Source organism: Podarcis raffonei, chromosome 10, assembly GCF_027172205.1.
Source record: "Podarcis raffonei isolate rPodRaf1 chromosome 10, rPodRaf1.pri, whole genome shotgun sequence".
In the NCBI taxonomy this organism is placed as follows: Eukaryota; Metazoa; Chordata; class Lepidosauria; order Squamata; family Lacertidae; genus Podarcis; species Podarcis raffonei.
Genome location: NC_070611.1, coordinates 26,736,382 through 26,751,793, shown reverse-complemented (window position 1 = coordinate 26,751,793; position 15,412 = coordinate 26,736,382). Strand labels below are relative to the sequence as shown.

Sequence of the window (15,412 nt, the reverse complement as noted above, 5' to 3'; positions counted from 1 at the left end):
TTAATGTACATATTGCTTAAGTGGGATGAAGGGACAGGGAGAAAATGAGAAATTCTCTGTCCTAATTAACATTCTAACTCAAAATCCATTCTTATTTTTAAGCCCACACACACAAAAACCTTTAAAAAATCCTATTTGAGTTCATCGCCTCTCCTTTGCTAACCTTTCAAGAAATTAACCAGAGCATACAGATGATGCCTTTCTGGTCCAAACTGAGTTGTATCAGATATGGAAAATATGAAGGAAGGGAAAGATTTTTAAAAATGTTCTGCAGTCAGCCAGTCTAACTATTGACCCAGAAATCTGGGATAGCTAATTAAAATTAACCTGGAGCATACAGTCACTGAGCTATGACTTTTCCTGCTGTATTGCCAGATCATTACTGTGACATGTGAATCGTAAGATGAATGCCTGCCACTGTTCAGCTGATTGAAAGAGGACTCAAAATGCCCTAGCTTTGCTCTCTGTTACAGGCAAATGAAGGAAAGGATGGTTAATCGCTTTTAATATTGCCCTTAGATGCAGAATTCAGCCTGTCTGGCACCATTCTTTGTAATTGCTGGGTCTATGCTAGTGTCTGGTCTCAGGACTTTCATTTTTCTTAAGAAATGTCAGAGCTTGTGCAGTCACTTTGGCAGATGGACGGCATCATTAACTGTGCTCTAATTACATTTTAAGTCTGCTCAGACATATATATATATATATATATATATATATATATATATATATATATGTAAAACCTATGTTGTTGGCATTATAAACTTCAACTGCAGAACAAAAACAGAATGCTCCAAAACAGTGTTACATGCTTTTCTTCTGCTTTTACTGCTTGCAGAACCCTGTAGACACCAACAAAGAACAATCATTTTTATTTATTTCCTCTTTTGCTTAAAAATTTCAAATATAAATTGCAAAGGTGAATTAACGCAGATGGCGCTGTGGTCTAAACCACAGAGCCTAGGGCTTGCCGATCAGAAGGTCGGCGGTTCAAATCCCCGTGACGGGGTGAGCTCCTGTTGTTCGGTCCCAGATCCTGCCCACCTAGCAGTTCGAAAGAACATCAAAGTGCAAGTAGATAAATAGGTACCGCTCCGGCGGGAAGGTAAACAGTGTTTCCATGCGCTGCTCTGGTTTGCCACAATCGGCTTAGTCATGCTGGCCACATGATCCGGAAACTGTCTGCGGACAAACGCCAGCTCCCTCGGCCTATAGAGCGAGATGAGCATGCAACCCCAGAGTCATCCACGATTGGACCTACCTAACGATCAGGGGTATCTTTACCTTTAACTTTACAATTTGCTACAGCAGACTATATTTTCCCAGTTTAAAACTAACAGCATTTATGTATTTATTTATTTAGAAAAGCACAATGTGTGGCTAATTCAGACACACGATGGGCAACAAGCAACTAAAGGAGGAGCACATCATCTTACAACCTAGACTGAGAATACATCTTGTCTCCTGAGCAGCGTTTGTCTCTTCATATTTGCCATATCAGCTATAGCCTAAGCCAAGGGGATTAAGCTACAGACTTTCAGAATGAAGGAACACCAGTCATGATATACACCTCCTAGCTCCTGTACAGCATGGAAAATATTTAAATACAGTGGTACTTCGGGTTAAGTACTTAATTCGTTCCAGAGGTCCATTCTTAACCTGAAACTGTTCTTAACCTGAAGCACCACTTTAGCTAATGGGGCCTCCTGCTGCTGCCGCGCCGCTGTAGCACAATTTCTGTTCTCATCCTGAAGCAAAGTTCTTAACCCGAGGCAATATTTCTGGGTTAGCGGAGTCTGTAACCTGAAGCGTATGTAACCTGAGGTACCACTGTTTTTTGGGGTGGCTTAACCACCAGCCAGGATTTCTTTCTTAGCTTGCAACTAGATAAAAGGTACCCCTTTTAATAGCCTTCACTTGCTTGCTTGCTTTTCCCACTTTCAGAGCTGCATCCAAGGAAATGCATTATTATGAAAGTTATCATATATATTTCAGCTACAGAGAAACCAGTGTTTTTTTTGGGGGGGGGGTCTGTAAAAAGACTACGATCAAGCCATCTAACCAGAAGATTTTAGAACTGACACTGTTGTATGTATAGCTCTTTCCATTTCATATTCAGTTTTTGCCACCTAGGGGGCAAATAAATTAACACTGAAATACATCTCCAAACATCACAGTTGTAATACTGTACAGTGTAATGACAGCATCCTATGGGGGCAAAACCAAGTGCCAGGCAATTAAAAGTACAAAAGACAAGCAGATGACAAGAATTAAACTCATTAATTTCACACATAAAGCTCCAGTGAATGAAGTGTGAAAAAGCTTTTGACTTCTTGCCAATAAGAACATCAGTTCCTCATTTTTTCTTCAACAGAAATTCTACAGAACTCTCAGCAGGACTGGCATGGTATTTATCAGGGTGTATTTTACCAGGGAGAAAAACTTGTACTTCGAGCCCTGGGGGAAACAAATTATTTCTACTTTAAGGCACAGTTATATTTCATAATCATCTACTGTGTGATGAAACAACTGTCTCCTTACAGAGAAAACTGAATCAGATTACAGACAGTTGGACTTTATTTTTCACATTTTAATTATCTATCCAGAAAATTTGTCAAACAAGGCACATTCTATGGATAATAGCTGGACATTATTCAGTATTTAATATTGGACGCCCGGACATATGTTTAGTTTAAAATAAAAATAAACAGCAAAATGTATTTATTTGCAAGCAGTTTGAAAAGAAAACTAAAAGGAATAAAAAGCAGAAAATTAAACACCAAGAGAAATATCAGAAGTCCTGGGGTGAATTAACTGGCAGCAGCGTTCAATAGAGCTTACTCCCATAAATATAGGCTTGATAGGATTATACTCAACAAGTCCTGGAAATAATAGTATAAAAAGGAAGACTGCTAAATCTAAACCCAACTGCTATGCAGCAAGCAAGGCTTAGAAAAGTCGAGAAAGAGTACAGTGAACCAAAGTCATGACAGAGGCCAGCATATCATGAGCTGCATGAGTTGAAATCACATCATCATCATCATCATCCACCCAAGGACATGCCAAATGACAAAACAGGGATTGATAGACAGCAATGCTCTTGCTAGTTTCAGTGCTTCTCTGCTGCATTAAAAATACATGCACTGACCATTCTTCCTAAGCTACTTGTCAAAAAGCTATAGAACAGTGCAGTCACTTTAGAAGGTTTTCTCAATCTCCACTGTTGTATCTACTGCATTGTTGCATCTACAGCAATTAGGCCCGGGGCGGAGGAAATTGGGTTCTTTTGAGCCTAACTGCCACACCGACAGGGTAGAAAGGGGGCACAGCACATGGAGAGAGTTACTCTTCCCTAGCTGCAACACACACAAACACAAACAGTACTGGTGATGTTTTCACACACAGAGAGATTTCAAAAATCCTCACCTTGCCACTGAAAAACTATGCAAAATGATCATGTTCAGCATATACGTCCATTCCTGAACTCCACGGCTGTATCCCAAGTCAGCAATAATCAGGGGGGGGGCTGAACACACTTCAAGAGCTGTCAACTTAATACGAAACGTATCTATCAACTACTCTTAATGTATTGTATTTATTCTCCTTTGGGTGTCTTTTTTTTAAAAAAAAGGTATATACATGTAGCGATGCTGCAACTTAAGAATCATAAATAGTCATACCCTCAGGTTAAAGATGCTTCAGGTTGCGCATATTTGGGTTGCGCACCACGCCGAACCCAGAAGTTACTTCCAGGTTTTGGCGCTTGTGCATGTGCAGAAACACCGAATCGTGACCCACACATGCGCAGACGCAGCACTGCAGGTTGTGAACATGCCTCCTGAATAGATCACATTCCCAACCCGAGCGTCCACTGCATTGAAGCATCTCTTTATTAGCTGCGGCCGGCAACATTCTTGCAAGGATCTTAGCGAGGCATAGGCAAACTCCGGCTCTCCAGATGTTTTGGAACTGCAATTCCCATCATCCCTAGCTAACAGGACCAGTGGTCAGGGATGGTGGCAATTGTAGTCTCAAAACATCTGGAGGGCCAGAGTTTGCCTATGCCTGATCTTAGCTAACCATCTCTTAACAATATCTGAGACAACCCTTCCTGAATCCCAAAATGGTTTTAGACCTTCTAGGCGACAGTGGATATGATTTTCATAGCCCGATAGCTTCAAGAAAAATGCAGAGAGCAAAACCAGCCCCTGCATATGGCATTTACTGACCTGACTAAGGCCTTTGACACTGTAAATCGTAATGCCCTGTGGACTGTCCTTCTGAAAATTGGCTGCCCAGATAAATTTGTGAACATCCTTTGGCTCCTCCATGATAATACGACAGCAACAATCACAGATAACAATGGCTCTCAAAGTGAACCATTCACAGTGGGATCAGGTGTAAAACAGGGTTGCCTTATTGCCCCAACTCTATTCATTATTTTCATTGCCATGATCCTACACTTTGTCAAAGGGAAACTCCCCTCCGCAGTAGAAATCATATATCGAACATATGGAAAGCTCTTTAATCTGAGCAGGCTAAAAGCTTAGCCTATCACTCAACATCCCAGAAACCAAAATGCTGAACCAACAAGCACAAAATAACCCCTCTGCAGTGTCACATACCCAACTGAATGGTGTAACGTTGGAAAATGTCGGTCACTTCTCCTATCTGGGCTGTTATCTTTCCACAAGGGCAGACATTGATACTTTATACTTTATTGTCACTTGTACCACTTGTATACAGTGAGATTACACGAGCACCCCCCACTGAGCTCTCTTAGTCTTAATTCCCCTCATTTACTGACACACACACACACACACACACCCCAAACCCGAAAGTCAGTTGCCCTGTTGTTATCTTTTCATTCAGCAGCCTAACAGCCCATGGATAGAAGCTGTTCTTTACCCTGTTGGTGCGACTAATCATGCTTCTATATCTTCTGCCCAAGGGCAGGAGATCAAGAAAGTGCCGGCCAGGGTGTGAATCATCCCTGAGAATTTTTCTCACTCTCCTGAGGCAACATTCTTCCACAATGTCATCCAGTGGATTCACGGGACAGCCCATAATATCTTGTGCTGTATTCACCACCCTCTGTAGGCACTTCCTATCAGATGATGTCAAACCAGCGTACCACACTGTGATGCAGTATGAAAGGACACTTCTATTGTGGACCGGTAGAAGGAGATCATCAAATGTTGATTGACATAGTTCTTTCGCAATACTCTGAGGAGATGGAGTCTCTGTTGGGCTTTCTTAACCACCTGGGTTGTATTGATTTTCCAAGTAAGGTCTTCACTGAGATAAACTCCTAGGAATTTAAAGGAAGAGACTCTCTCCACACAGCCCACCCTGATGTACAGCGGGGCTAGTTCTCCTCTCTTCCTCCGAAAGTCCAACACCATCTCCTTTGTCTTGCTGATATTAAGGTGCAAGTTGTTCCCTAGGCACCATGTAGATATTTTTTTGGACCTCCCCTCTATACGCTGATTTGTCTCCACCTGTTATTAAACCCATTATGGAGGTATCATAATGATGCCGAAATCCAGCATCACCTGAGCTCTGCGGGTGCAGCTTTCTTCCAATTGAAGTGCAGAGTGTTTAAGGACGGGGACATTTGAAGGGAAACCAAAATATTTGTTTACAAAGCTATTGTACTACCAACCTTACTGTATGCTTGTGAAACATGGACCACTTATAAACACCATCTCTAACTCCTCAAAAGATTCCATCAACGATGTCTCCAAAAAGTTTTACACATCACTTGGGAAGACAGTCAAACTAATGCCAGTGTACTGAAAGAAGCAAAGATCACCAGTATCGAAGCAATGATTCTTCAACATCAAATTCGTTGGGCTGGTCATGTTGTGCAGATGTCTGATTATCGTCTTCCAAAGCAACTACTCTATTCCGAACTTTAAAATGGTAAGTGCAATGCTGGTGGTCAACAAAAGAGGTTCAAAGACTCTCTCAAGGCAAAAAAAAAAAGTAGTATAAAGACCAACAACTGGGAAACAACTGGCCTGCGAGTGCTCCAATTGGAGAACAGCCTTTACCAAAGGTGCCATGGGTTTTGAAGATACTCGAACTCAAGACAAAAGGGAGAAACATGCACACTTGGCAAACCCTCATCATAATCAGCTCCCACCCGGAAACCTACGTCCCCACAGTGGAAGGACATGTAGATCCAGAATTGGCCTCCACAGTCACTTACAGACTCAATTTTAAAACCGTGTTCATGGAAGACAATATTACTCGGCTATGAGTGATCACCAAAGAAGAAGAAGAAGAACTACTCTTACCTCTAGGATCCTGTCATTCATTTGCATACCATCTGCTTGGTCAGCAGGCCCATTTTCCACAATTCTGGACACATAAATTCCTTCCTGATTGCCCTAGAGATGAACATACACATTTTAAAAGGCATATTTTTATAAAACATTTAAAAAACCCTAAGGGGACAATTCTGTGGCAAGTTCTGACATCTTTGGTTCTCCCGGCATTAAGGCCCCAATCCTGCCTCAGCCAGCTCAGCTCCCAAATAGGGTGTTCTGGAGCAAGAGCAGGAAGCAGCAGGGACTTAAGTTGGATCCTAATTCTGTTCAGCTCAGTCATGTGACATGGTAAAAAGGATAGTGTAAATCAAACTCTTTTTTTGTAGGCTTGTTTTCCCTCTGACCTGCTTGGGCCAGCTCAGCTGACAGCCTAGATATTGAATGGGGGTTGCATCTGGTGCAACTCTACACCAGTTAATGCTAGATTCTTGACTACAGGATTGCTCCCTAAATCCTGCAAATATCCAGATGAGATATACCAGTTTTTTTAAAACATAACCACACAGAAGAGCTGTGAATCAAACTAACAGCCCTTGCAAACTTTTTTACGTGGTTGCACAAGGGAATCCATTTCAGAGTCAACGTTCAGATCTTAGTTTAGCTATTTGAAGCAAGCCACACTTTACAACAGACATTGACCAGTAAGAATCTTTAAGAGGAAATAGCTTTAAAATAAAAGACATTGTTTTTCTTGTCACTTGTCAAAATGTCTCTGCTTGTATTAACCTTGAAAATAAATTAGTTGAACATTTAGGGGCATACAGTTGTTTTTATTCAAAGGAGACTGGAATCACTAAACCTCTGAGGATGAGGCCAGATACAAATCAATATCCTTATCTGTATACTTTTCTGAGTGCCGCTTTTGTATTGCTTTAATTTGTCACCAGACAGCAGCATGGTCACATAAATGTTTCACACATAGGCCTGGCCATGCATTATTCTGCAGTCAAGAGAATAATGGCAGAAGGGCACTTGCTTAAGTATATAAGCAATGCTCAAGGATGGTTTTGACCATCACTGAGAGATTTAAGTCCTACACATACCCAAATGGAAAAATGCAACAGAAGGATATGGAAGCACAGTGCACTTTGAGAGGGAGGGAAAACAGACAAACCATGGACCTGTGGCTTCCTAATCTCGGGGAGAGTGATAGACCTGTGGCAATTATACTTTACAGGATTGTGCGGAGGTTGCCCTGGGTCGTCTGACCCTTTTTAACGGTTCTCTTTTCTCCTAGAAAAACCACACAATGCTTGCTTTTAAAGTTTAAAAACATATGACTTTTACTTACTGTTACTTGCTCTTGTCAGATTGAATATACAAGAGAGGCAGGTGTTACTTATGTTACTGGAACGTATTTCCATGTTACTGGAATGAATTTGTATCTGAGACTGACTGATATTTACAGATTGGCTCTGAGGCAGGTAGCAGCATAACACAACACACTTGCTGCTCTCACAGTTAAAACACATGAGCAGTTGATAACTGAAGTAACTGGGGGGAGGGGAATTGCCTCAGTATGCATATGACATCACAAGATTCTAAACTACAGCACAACTGAAAAAAACCTACCTCACTGCATAGATGACATCACAAGATTATATGCTACAGGATTAACCCTTTGCACAGTAGTTTAGATGCACCATTCCTACAAGACTGAACATCCAAATATGGGTCCAGCAGTTCGATCTACTGTCCTTCCAGTCCATTAGGTAAAGGTAAAGGACCCCTGGACGGTTAAGTCCAATCAGGCCTTAACTTTTCACTTTCAGGCCAAGGGAGTCAGCATTTGTCCACAGACAGCTTTCCAGGTCATGTGGCCAGCATGACTAAACCGCTTCTGGTGCAACAGAACACTGTGACGGAAACCAAAGCTCACGGAAACGCCATTTACCTTTCTGTCGCAGTGGTATCTATTTATCTACTTGCACTGGCGTGCCTTCAAATTGCTAGGTTGGCAGAAGCTGGGACCGAACAATGGGAGCTCACCCTGTTGCACAGATTTGAACCACCAACCTTCTGATCGGCAAGTCCAAGAGGCTCAGTGGTTTAGACCACAGAACCACCAGCATCCCTTTTAGTCCATTACACCCTTCCCAACATTCTTTTAACTTGCCACCATGCACAATAAGCACAATTCTCATTTAAAATTTATAGTGCGCCTGGCAATTTATTCTCTCTCATACACACACACACACACACACACACACACACACACACAAAATATATGGCACTGCATCAGCCTTTCTGTTTACCTGGTTAGCTTGTCCTCCAACAATATTAAATCCCAGGGTATTGTTTTCTCTGTGTAGCATGATGGTTAAGATCTTAGGCTCTCTTTCCTAGAAAGAAAGACAAAAAAAGAGACTACTTATAAAACCTGCTTAACAATATCCTACTGCGGCTTTATAAATCAAACCATTTAAAACCTCGCTTGAGATCTCCAGGAGATCCTATTTTGAGAAGTGAGTCTTTCAAATTTATTCCACATGATGGATATTCTATAGGTCAAACGGTTTATGTGTACCAGCTCAATCTCTCCCGCATGGTTTTTCTACGTGCCAATATCTGGAACTTTGGCAACAGCCTGGAGACAAAACACCACAGTGTCCAATCTCCATGGTGAAACTACATTTACATTACACAAAACATCTCATTGCAAGGAGCGGTTGAGAAAACAGACCTCATACAGGACAACATTTTGAAGTCAGTTGTGTTCAGTACTAGGATAGTCAGAGAAAAAGTACTTCTGAATGAAATACAGGTACTATACTAATGAGATAAGTGATTAGTAAGTAATTCAGTGCAATTGTTTTGTCATTATCACTTAAGATATCGGCTCCATATTCATTAGCAGTCAAATAAGTATGAATGGTTTTAAGCGCAGAGAACTATTACAATGTTCAGAATTTTTATGAAATTACATGATACTATTTTAAACATGGTGAGAGATGGGGAAAATCTCTTTGAAATACATGGTTCTAGATTCAAGTAGGTAGCTGTGTTGGTCTGACGCAGTAGAAATATATATTTAAAAAATTAAAAAATTGTCCAGTAGCACCTTGTTGTTGATTAGTCATTTAGTCGTGTCCGACTCTTCGTGACCCCATGGACCAGAGCACGCCAGGCACTTCTGTCCTCCACTACCTCCCGCAGTTTGGTCAAACTCATGCTGGTAGCTTCGAGAACACTGTCCAACCATCTCATCCTCTGTCGTCCCCTTCTCCTTGTGCCCTCCATCTTTCCCAACATCAGGGTCTTTTCCAGGGAGTCTTCTCTTCTCATGATGTGGCCAAAGTATTGGAGCCTCAGCTTCACGATCTGTCCTTCCAGTGAGCACTCAGAGCTGATTTCCTTAAGAATGGATACGTTTGATCTTCTTGCAGTCCATGGGACTCTCAAGAGTCTCCTCCAGCACCATAATTCAAAAGCATCAATTCTTCGGCGATCAGCCTTCTTTATGGTCCAGCTCTCAGACCAACTAAGTTTGTTCTTGGTATGTGCTTTCGTGTGCATGCACACTTCTTCAGATACAATTATATATATATATTTCTACTGCGTCAGACCAACACGGCTACCTACCTGAATCTAGAACCATGGAAGGCACCATACTGAGCCACATGAAATGGAAGTCCATCAACCGTATCTGAAAAAGTGTGCATGCACACGGAAGCTCATACCAAGAACTTAGTTGGTCTCTAAGGTGCTACAATTTTTTTTTTTAAAAAATACATGATTATGCCAATTTAGTAGTTCAGTACCAGCATAACTTCTGTTCACTCAGTTTCAACAATCTTTGGGCTGTTGTATGCCAAAACAGCACAGTACTATATATATGTGAGGCACTTATAAACAAATGGTTTAAACTGATATTCGATACAGATGATAATAATAACAACACACATTTGTACAGTGGTGTTTTCATTGCATACTTTCTTTACTTGGTTTATCTGTTTTAATTTACGTTGCACCTCAGAAGCCCCTTTATGGCAAAGAATGCACATAAGAAGTACTAAAATAAAAGCAATTTTATTTTAGAAACAACAACACAGAACACTGTGTTATTGATTGAATGAGTAGTTTCTCTGAGGATCATAGTTTCCAGGAACACAAGAATCGGCCTTTTCTGTGGTGGCTCCCCATTTGTGGAATGCTCTGTGCATTCCTCTTCTTCTAGGCCTTTGGCTAATTTAATCATCTATGGTTTTTTAAACTTGGGGAATATTGTTTTTGTTTGTTACTATGGCTCTGAGTGTGTGTGTGTGTGTGTGTGTGTGTGTGTGTGTGTGCGCACACGCATCCTGTGACCCTCAGATGAAGGGCGGTATAGAAATCTAATTAATAAATACATATTTCAGTAATTATATATTGTAAAGAAGCTGCAGTGACAGTTGTGTTATTAAGTCAAAGAATTACAACATCTAACAACCCTATGGTATCATAAAGGTCAATGAATAATGCTAGTTCTGAAGAGAGCAAAGCGGTTCAAATCATTCCTGCTGGTTGTTGTGTCCCAAAAGTAAGCAGCATTGCACAAAACTCTGAGTGGAGCTTAACTCACCACTCAGCAGCAAATAACATTTTCAGGAGTCCCTAAGGACCTTCCAAACTTGAAGATAAATAAAGAATGAAGACACGAGAAATTAAATCAAGGGCTGTCATGCACAACAAGCCTGTGTAAAGTCGTCTTAATCCGCTTGTTTATTTAATCAAAAGCAAATTATTCAATGCAGAAATCATGCTCTCAGGCTTAACAAAAAGGGCGATGATATCCAATCTGTGCCTCCGGAGAAGATTTTGAGAGGAGGGGCAGCACGGAGGCCTGTAGAGGCAAAGGAGAATCATTTTAGAATGACATCTTCCTCTTTCCACTGATAGATGCCTTCCATCAGAGGAGGAGATCACCTTTAGATTGTACAACTAAAGTAATAGAGAACCTGGAAGCAAGGCACGTTGAACTGTGTAATATGCAAAGTATCAGACTATTAGAAGTGCAACAATAAACTGCTGTTTGTTGAACCAAAAGCCACCTGTCATTCTCCAGCTTTTAAATAGCATACATAGCAACAGTTTAGCAGAGTGGCTAGGACAACCCAGCCAGATGGGTGGGGTATAAATAAATTATTATTATTATTATCATTATTATTAGCAACTCTGGGTAGTATTCAACAAAGTTTTACTCAGGGCAGACACACTGAAATTAATAAATATGACCAAGTTACTAAATAACATCCAAAGAAACCAAACTAATTAGTATCCCAATGAAAACAATTAGTATCCCAATGAAAACAGCAAGTGACAGCAGAGCTCCATGAATCTGATTCTATTCCCTGTGCCTTTGCTTGTGCAGGAAAATGCTGTTGCATAGCTGCACAGTTGAGATCTGTCTATTACAGAATCAAGAACTCAGCAGAAATCAAAACGAAATGTCCTTCATTTCACAAGTCCCACAACAACAACTCAGCTTAAGAGGTACCACTGCCACTGGTTGTACCTCCTGGAAACAAGGCTCACAGCATACAATCAGGCTAAGAAGACCCTCTGGGGGGAAAGGGGGGGCGGTACAGGCATTGCCTTTGTTCAGAGTCTCTGATCTGTATATAAAATGTGTTCCAAGCCAGAAGTATTCATCTTAGCTTTTTCCAAAAAGCACCCCTAGTTTCAAGATGCTAGCAGTCCATGCTTTTTGTGATGGTACTGACACCTCTATTTTTGCTGCCCATGCCTATTATAAACTAGCACCCATGTCACTGTTATCAAGATATGGGATGCAGCACATTATTATTATTATTATTATTATTATTATTATTATTATTATTATTTTACCAAAAAAGCACTGCTGAGACCCAAACTGAACCACCAATTTATGGGACAAAGATTAGCAATGCTGCGAAAAAGCAACACAAGGAAAGCAATTTACCCAGCAGTAGTTTCACAGAAAAAGGTTTGATTTTTTAAAAAAACAAGACTACAGCACCCAGCATCTGTTGCAATACCAGCTCCAAACGACTAAGAAAGAGTGCATCTCTGATTATTTCCAGGATGGGTTCCTCTAACACTCAGCAAAGTAATCAAAGTCAATTTCTTCCACAATTCTTATACTGTCTTGAGTTGGGGGCATTTTCAACACTCACCTTCCAAAATTATATCAAGACTCCAGCCTTCCAACAAGTGACATTTTATGAACCAGGTACATACCTGACACTGAGATTAGAGAAAGATCATCATCATAAACTCAGATACACCACTTTGCAAACCTCAGGCACTGATAGCAAGTTCTGGAGCCAAGCCTTGCAAGCGCCAGTTCAGGATTAAACCCTGCAGCAACAAGGCTTAGGCCTGTTGGGTTGCAAGCTCTCCTCTTTATGAATGCTGCACCTGCTGGCCTTCAGGTGACGGGGACAGAGTAAAAACCTCAAACCAGATCCCCCTTATAAAACAAATTAAGCACCGCCAGTTATTGAGGAGCAAGCTGAGAAGGGGCTGACAAGAGTTACTTCACCAAGGTGAGCTGCTGAGGAACAGGGCAGATCTGCAGGTCGCCTCATAGAATTGTAGAGCTGGAAGGGACCACAAGGATCATCTAGTCCAACCCCCTGTAATGCAGGAATCTTTTGCCCAACATGGGGCTTGAATCCATCACCCTGAGACATAGGAGCCAACTCCAATAAGTTGAGCCCCCCAAGTTGATGGGCACTGACCTTCAAATGGCGTGGGTGCACCCCATTATGTGATCAATAAGGCAGGGGACCCCATATTTTATTCAACTTGGCACCCTTGCCCCAAGATCATGAGTCAGGCTCTACCAAGTGAGCCATCTTCTTCCTCAAAGAGCTTTAGTGGATGGGACCAAAATAGTTATCCATCTTCCCACAACAGCCAACTTGGCAGCCCAGCCAGCTATTTCCAAGAAGCCCAAACACAAGCTGAGCAGGAAGGCGACAGTCGTACCCTGCCATTGCCCCCTATCCTGGTTCCTAGCTTTCAGAGATATGTTGTTGTTGTTTATAGTCGTTTAGTCGTGTCCGACTCTTCGTGACCCCATGGACCAGAGCACGCCAGGCACTTCTGTCTTCCACTGCCTCCCGCAGTTTGGTCAAACTCATGCTGGTAGCTTCGAGAACACTATCCAACCATCTCGTCCTCTGTGGTCCCTTTCTCCTTGTGCCCTCCATCTTTCCCAACATCAGGGTCTTTTCCAGGGAGTCTTCTCTTCTCATGAGGTGGCCAAAGTATTGGAGCCTCAGCTTCACAATCTGTCCTCCCAGTGAGCGCTCAGGGCTGCTTTCCTTAATAATGGATCGGTTTGATCTTCTTGCAGTCCATGGGACTCAAGAGTCTCCTCCAGCACCATAATTCAAAAGCATCAATTCTTCGGCGATCAGCTTTCAGAGATAAACTGCCTCTGAATACGGAGGCTTCCTTTCGCCGCCACAGCCAAGACCAATCCTCCCCCGACCCGTCTCACCTGTGAACCTCCCCGCGTCAGCAAAACTGATTCAGCCGCTGAGTGTCGACTCCACCGGGCGCTTGGCAGAAGTCACAGCGCCCACGACCATCCACTACAGCCTCCCCCAACCTGGCGCCCTCGGGGGGCTGCAACCTCCACCATCCCAGCGCGCCATTCATTGTCAGAGATGGTGGGACCTGCCTGAGAGGAAGGAAGGAAGGAAAGTCTACCCCTAAAGGGCCCTTTGCTCCGCCAGAAGCGCACAGCCTAACCTCCGCCCCCCTTCCAACAAACAGCGCCCCTGCTCACCTCGGGGCCGTCGTGGCTGCCGCTGAGGTGACGGACGTACTGGCTGAATTTCTGCTTGTACCGGAGCGCCGCCAGCTGCACGTCGCTCTGCAGCGCCGCCAGCTGGCCGAGCAGCGCCGACTCGCTCTCGCGCCACTGCTGCAGCCCGCCGCCGCGCAAAACGCTGCTACTGCTGCGGCTCGCGCTGCCCTCGTCGCCGGCGCCAAAACCTTCCTCCTCCTCGTCGTCGTCGTCGTCCTCTTGCTGCTGCTGCTGCTGCTCTTGAGGTCCTCCGCCGCCGCCTTCGCGCATGTGCAGCGCCTCGCGACCGCGGCACCTGCCCGGCGCGTAGGCGCAGCCCTCGACGTGCGCCGCCAGCTGGTGGAGCGGCACGCGCCGTCGGCAGCCGCGCGCCCGGTAGTCGCACTGGGCGGGCAGGCGCAGCACGAGGCTCCTCAGCGGCGCTACCCGGTGCAGCTCCTGGCGGGAGATGGGCCGGCAGCGCAAGGGGCACAGCCGGCGCCGCGCCGCCCAGGGCAGCAGGCAGCCGGCGCAGAAGACGTGCCCGCACGGCGTCGACAGCGGCTCCTCCAGCACCAGGCCGCACAGCCGGCACTGCAGCGCCGGGTCCACCGGGTCCGCGTCCAGACCCATGGCGGGAAACCCGGCGGCGGCGGCGGCGCCTCCTTCCCTCAGCGGCTGGTCTCTCGCTGCTGCTGCTGCTGGCGGCGCTTGCGAGCCTGGGGTGAAGGCGGAGGAGCCGAGCGGAGAGGGGCTGGCGGGCGAAGCGGAGCGAGGAAGGGAGAGAGGTCGCCGGTCGGAGTTTTGGTTTGAAGTTTGCAGCTGCTCGCCAGAGCTTCGGAGGCGGCCGTATTCTGCCGAATAGGCGCTCCCTCGCAATGGCTCTGCTCTTTCCCCCCTGTCATCACCTCCACCCTTCCGTAGCTGCTGCCGCTGGGGAGGAGGAGGAGGCTGGCTCGCCCCGCTTTCGAGAGATGACAGACCAGCCCTCTTGTTTACATCCCACAAGCTCCAGAAATGAAGGCAGACGCCTCCCTGCTGGCAGAGCATGTCCCTATCGTCAGGATAGAGATGGAAGAGGATGCACCTTGAAGGACTGATTGCATCAGGTTCTCCGGCCAGCTGATTTCTATGGCAAGGTTTACTTTGCCATCAGAATCGCCACCAATGCCCAAAGAGTTTGCAGGCGCTTCCGAGTGTCTCTTCTCCCCACTTCTAACAGGAGCTCCCTGTGCTGCATTGGCAAAGGCTTTCGAAACTGCTTTGAAGGAAGAGCTTCAGTGTTTGCTTTCAGCCAGGCCACTCGTTTCTTATGTATGCT

At 44.3% G+C, this 15,412-nt stretch overlaps 1 protein-coding gene across 2 annotated transcripts in view; it reads right to left on the bottom strand.

The window, feature by feature from the left end:
• Positions 1–14,756, bottom strand: part of PDZRN4 (PDZ domain containing ring finger 4) — a 219,549-nt gene extending 204,793 nt beyond the window's left edge. The window contains exons 1-3 of one of the 2 annotated variants that reach the window (XM_053405574.1): positions 14,092–14,756; positions 8,588–8,674; positions 6,300–6,392 (exon numbers count right to left, since the gene is read on the bottom strand). In XM_053405574.1, the coding sequence (XP_053261549.1) occupies positions 6,300–6,392; positions 8,588–8,674; positions 14,092–14,724 (813 nt within the window). In that variant the 5' untranslated portion in view covers positions 14,725–14,756. Of the gene's footprint in view, positions 1–6,299; positions 6,393–7,623; positions 7,698–8,587; positions 8,675–14,091 lie in introns of those variants that run through there. The other variant, XM_053405576.1, reaches the window with a different exon arrangement.
• Between the last annotated feature and the right edge of the window lie 656 nt (positions 14,757–15,412).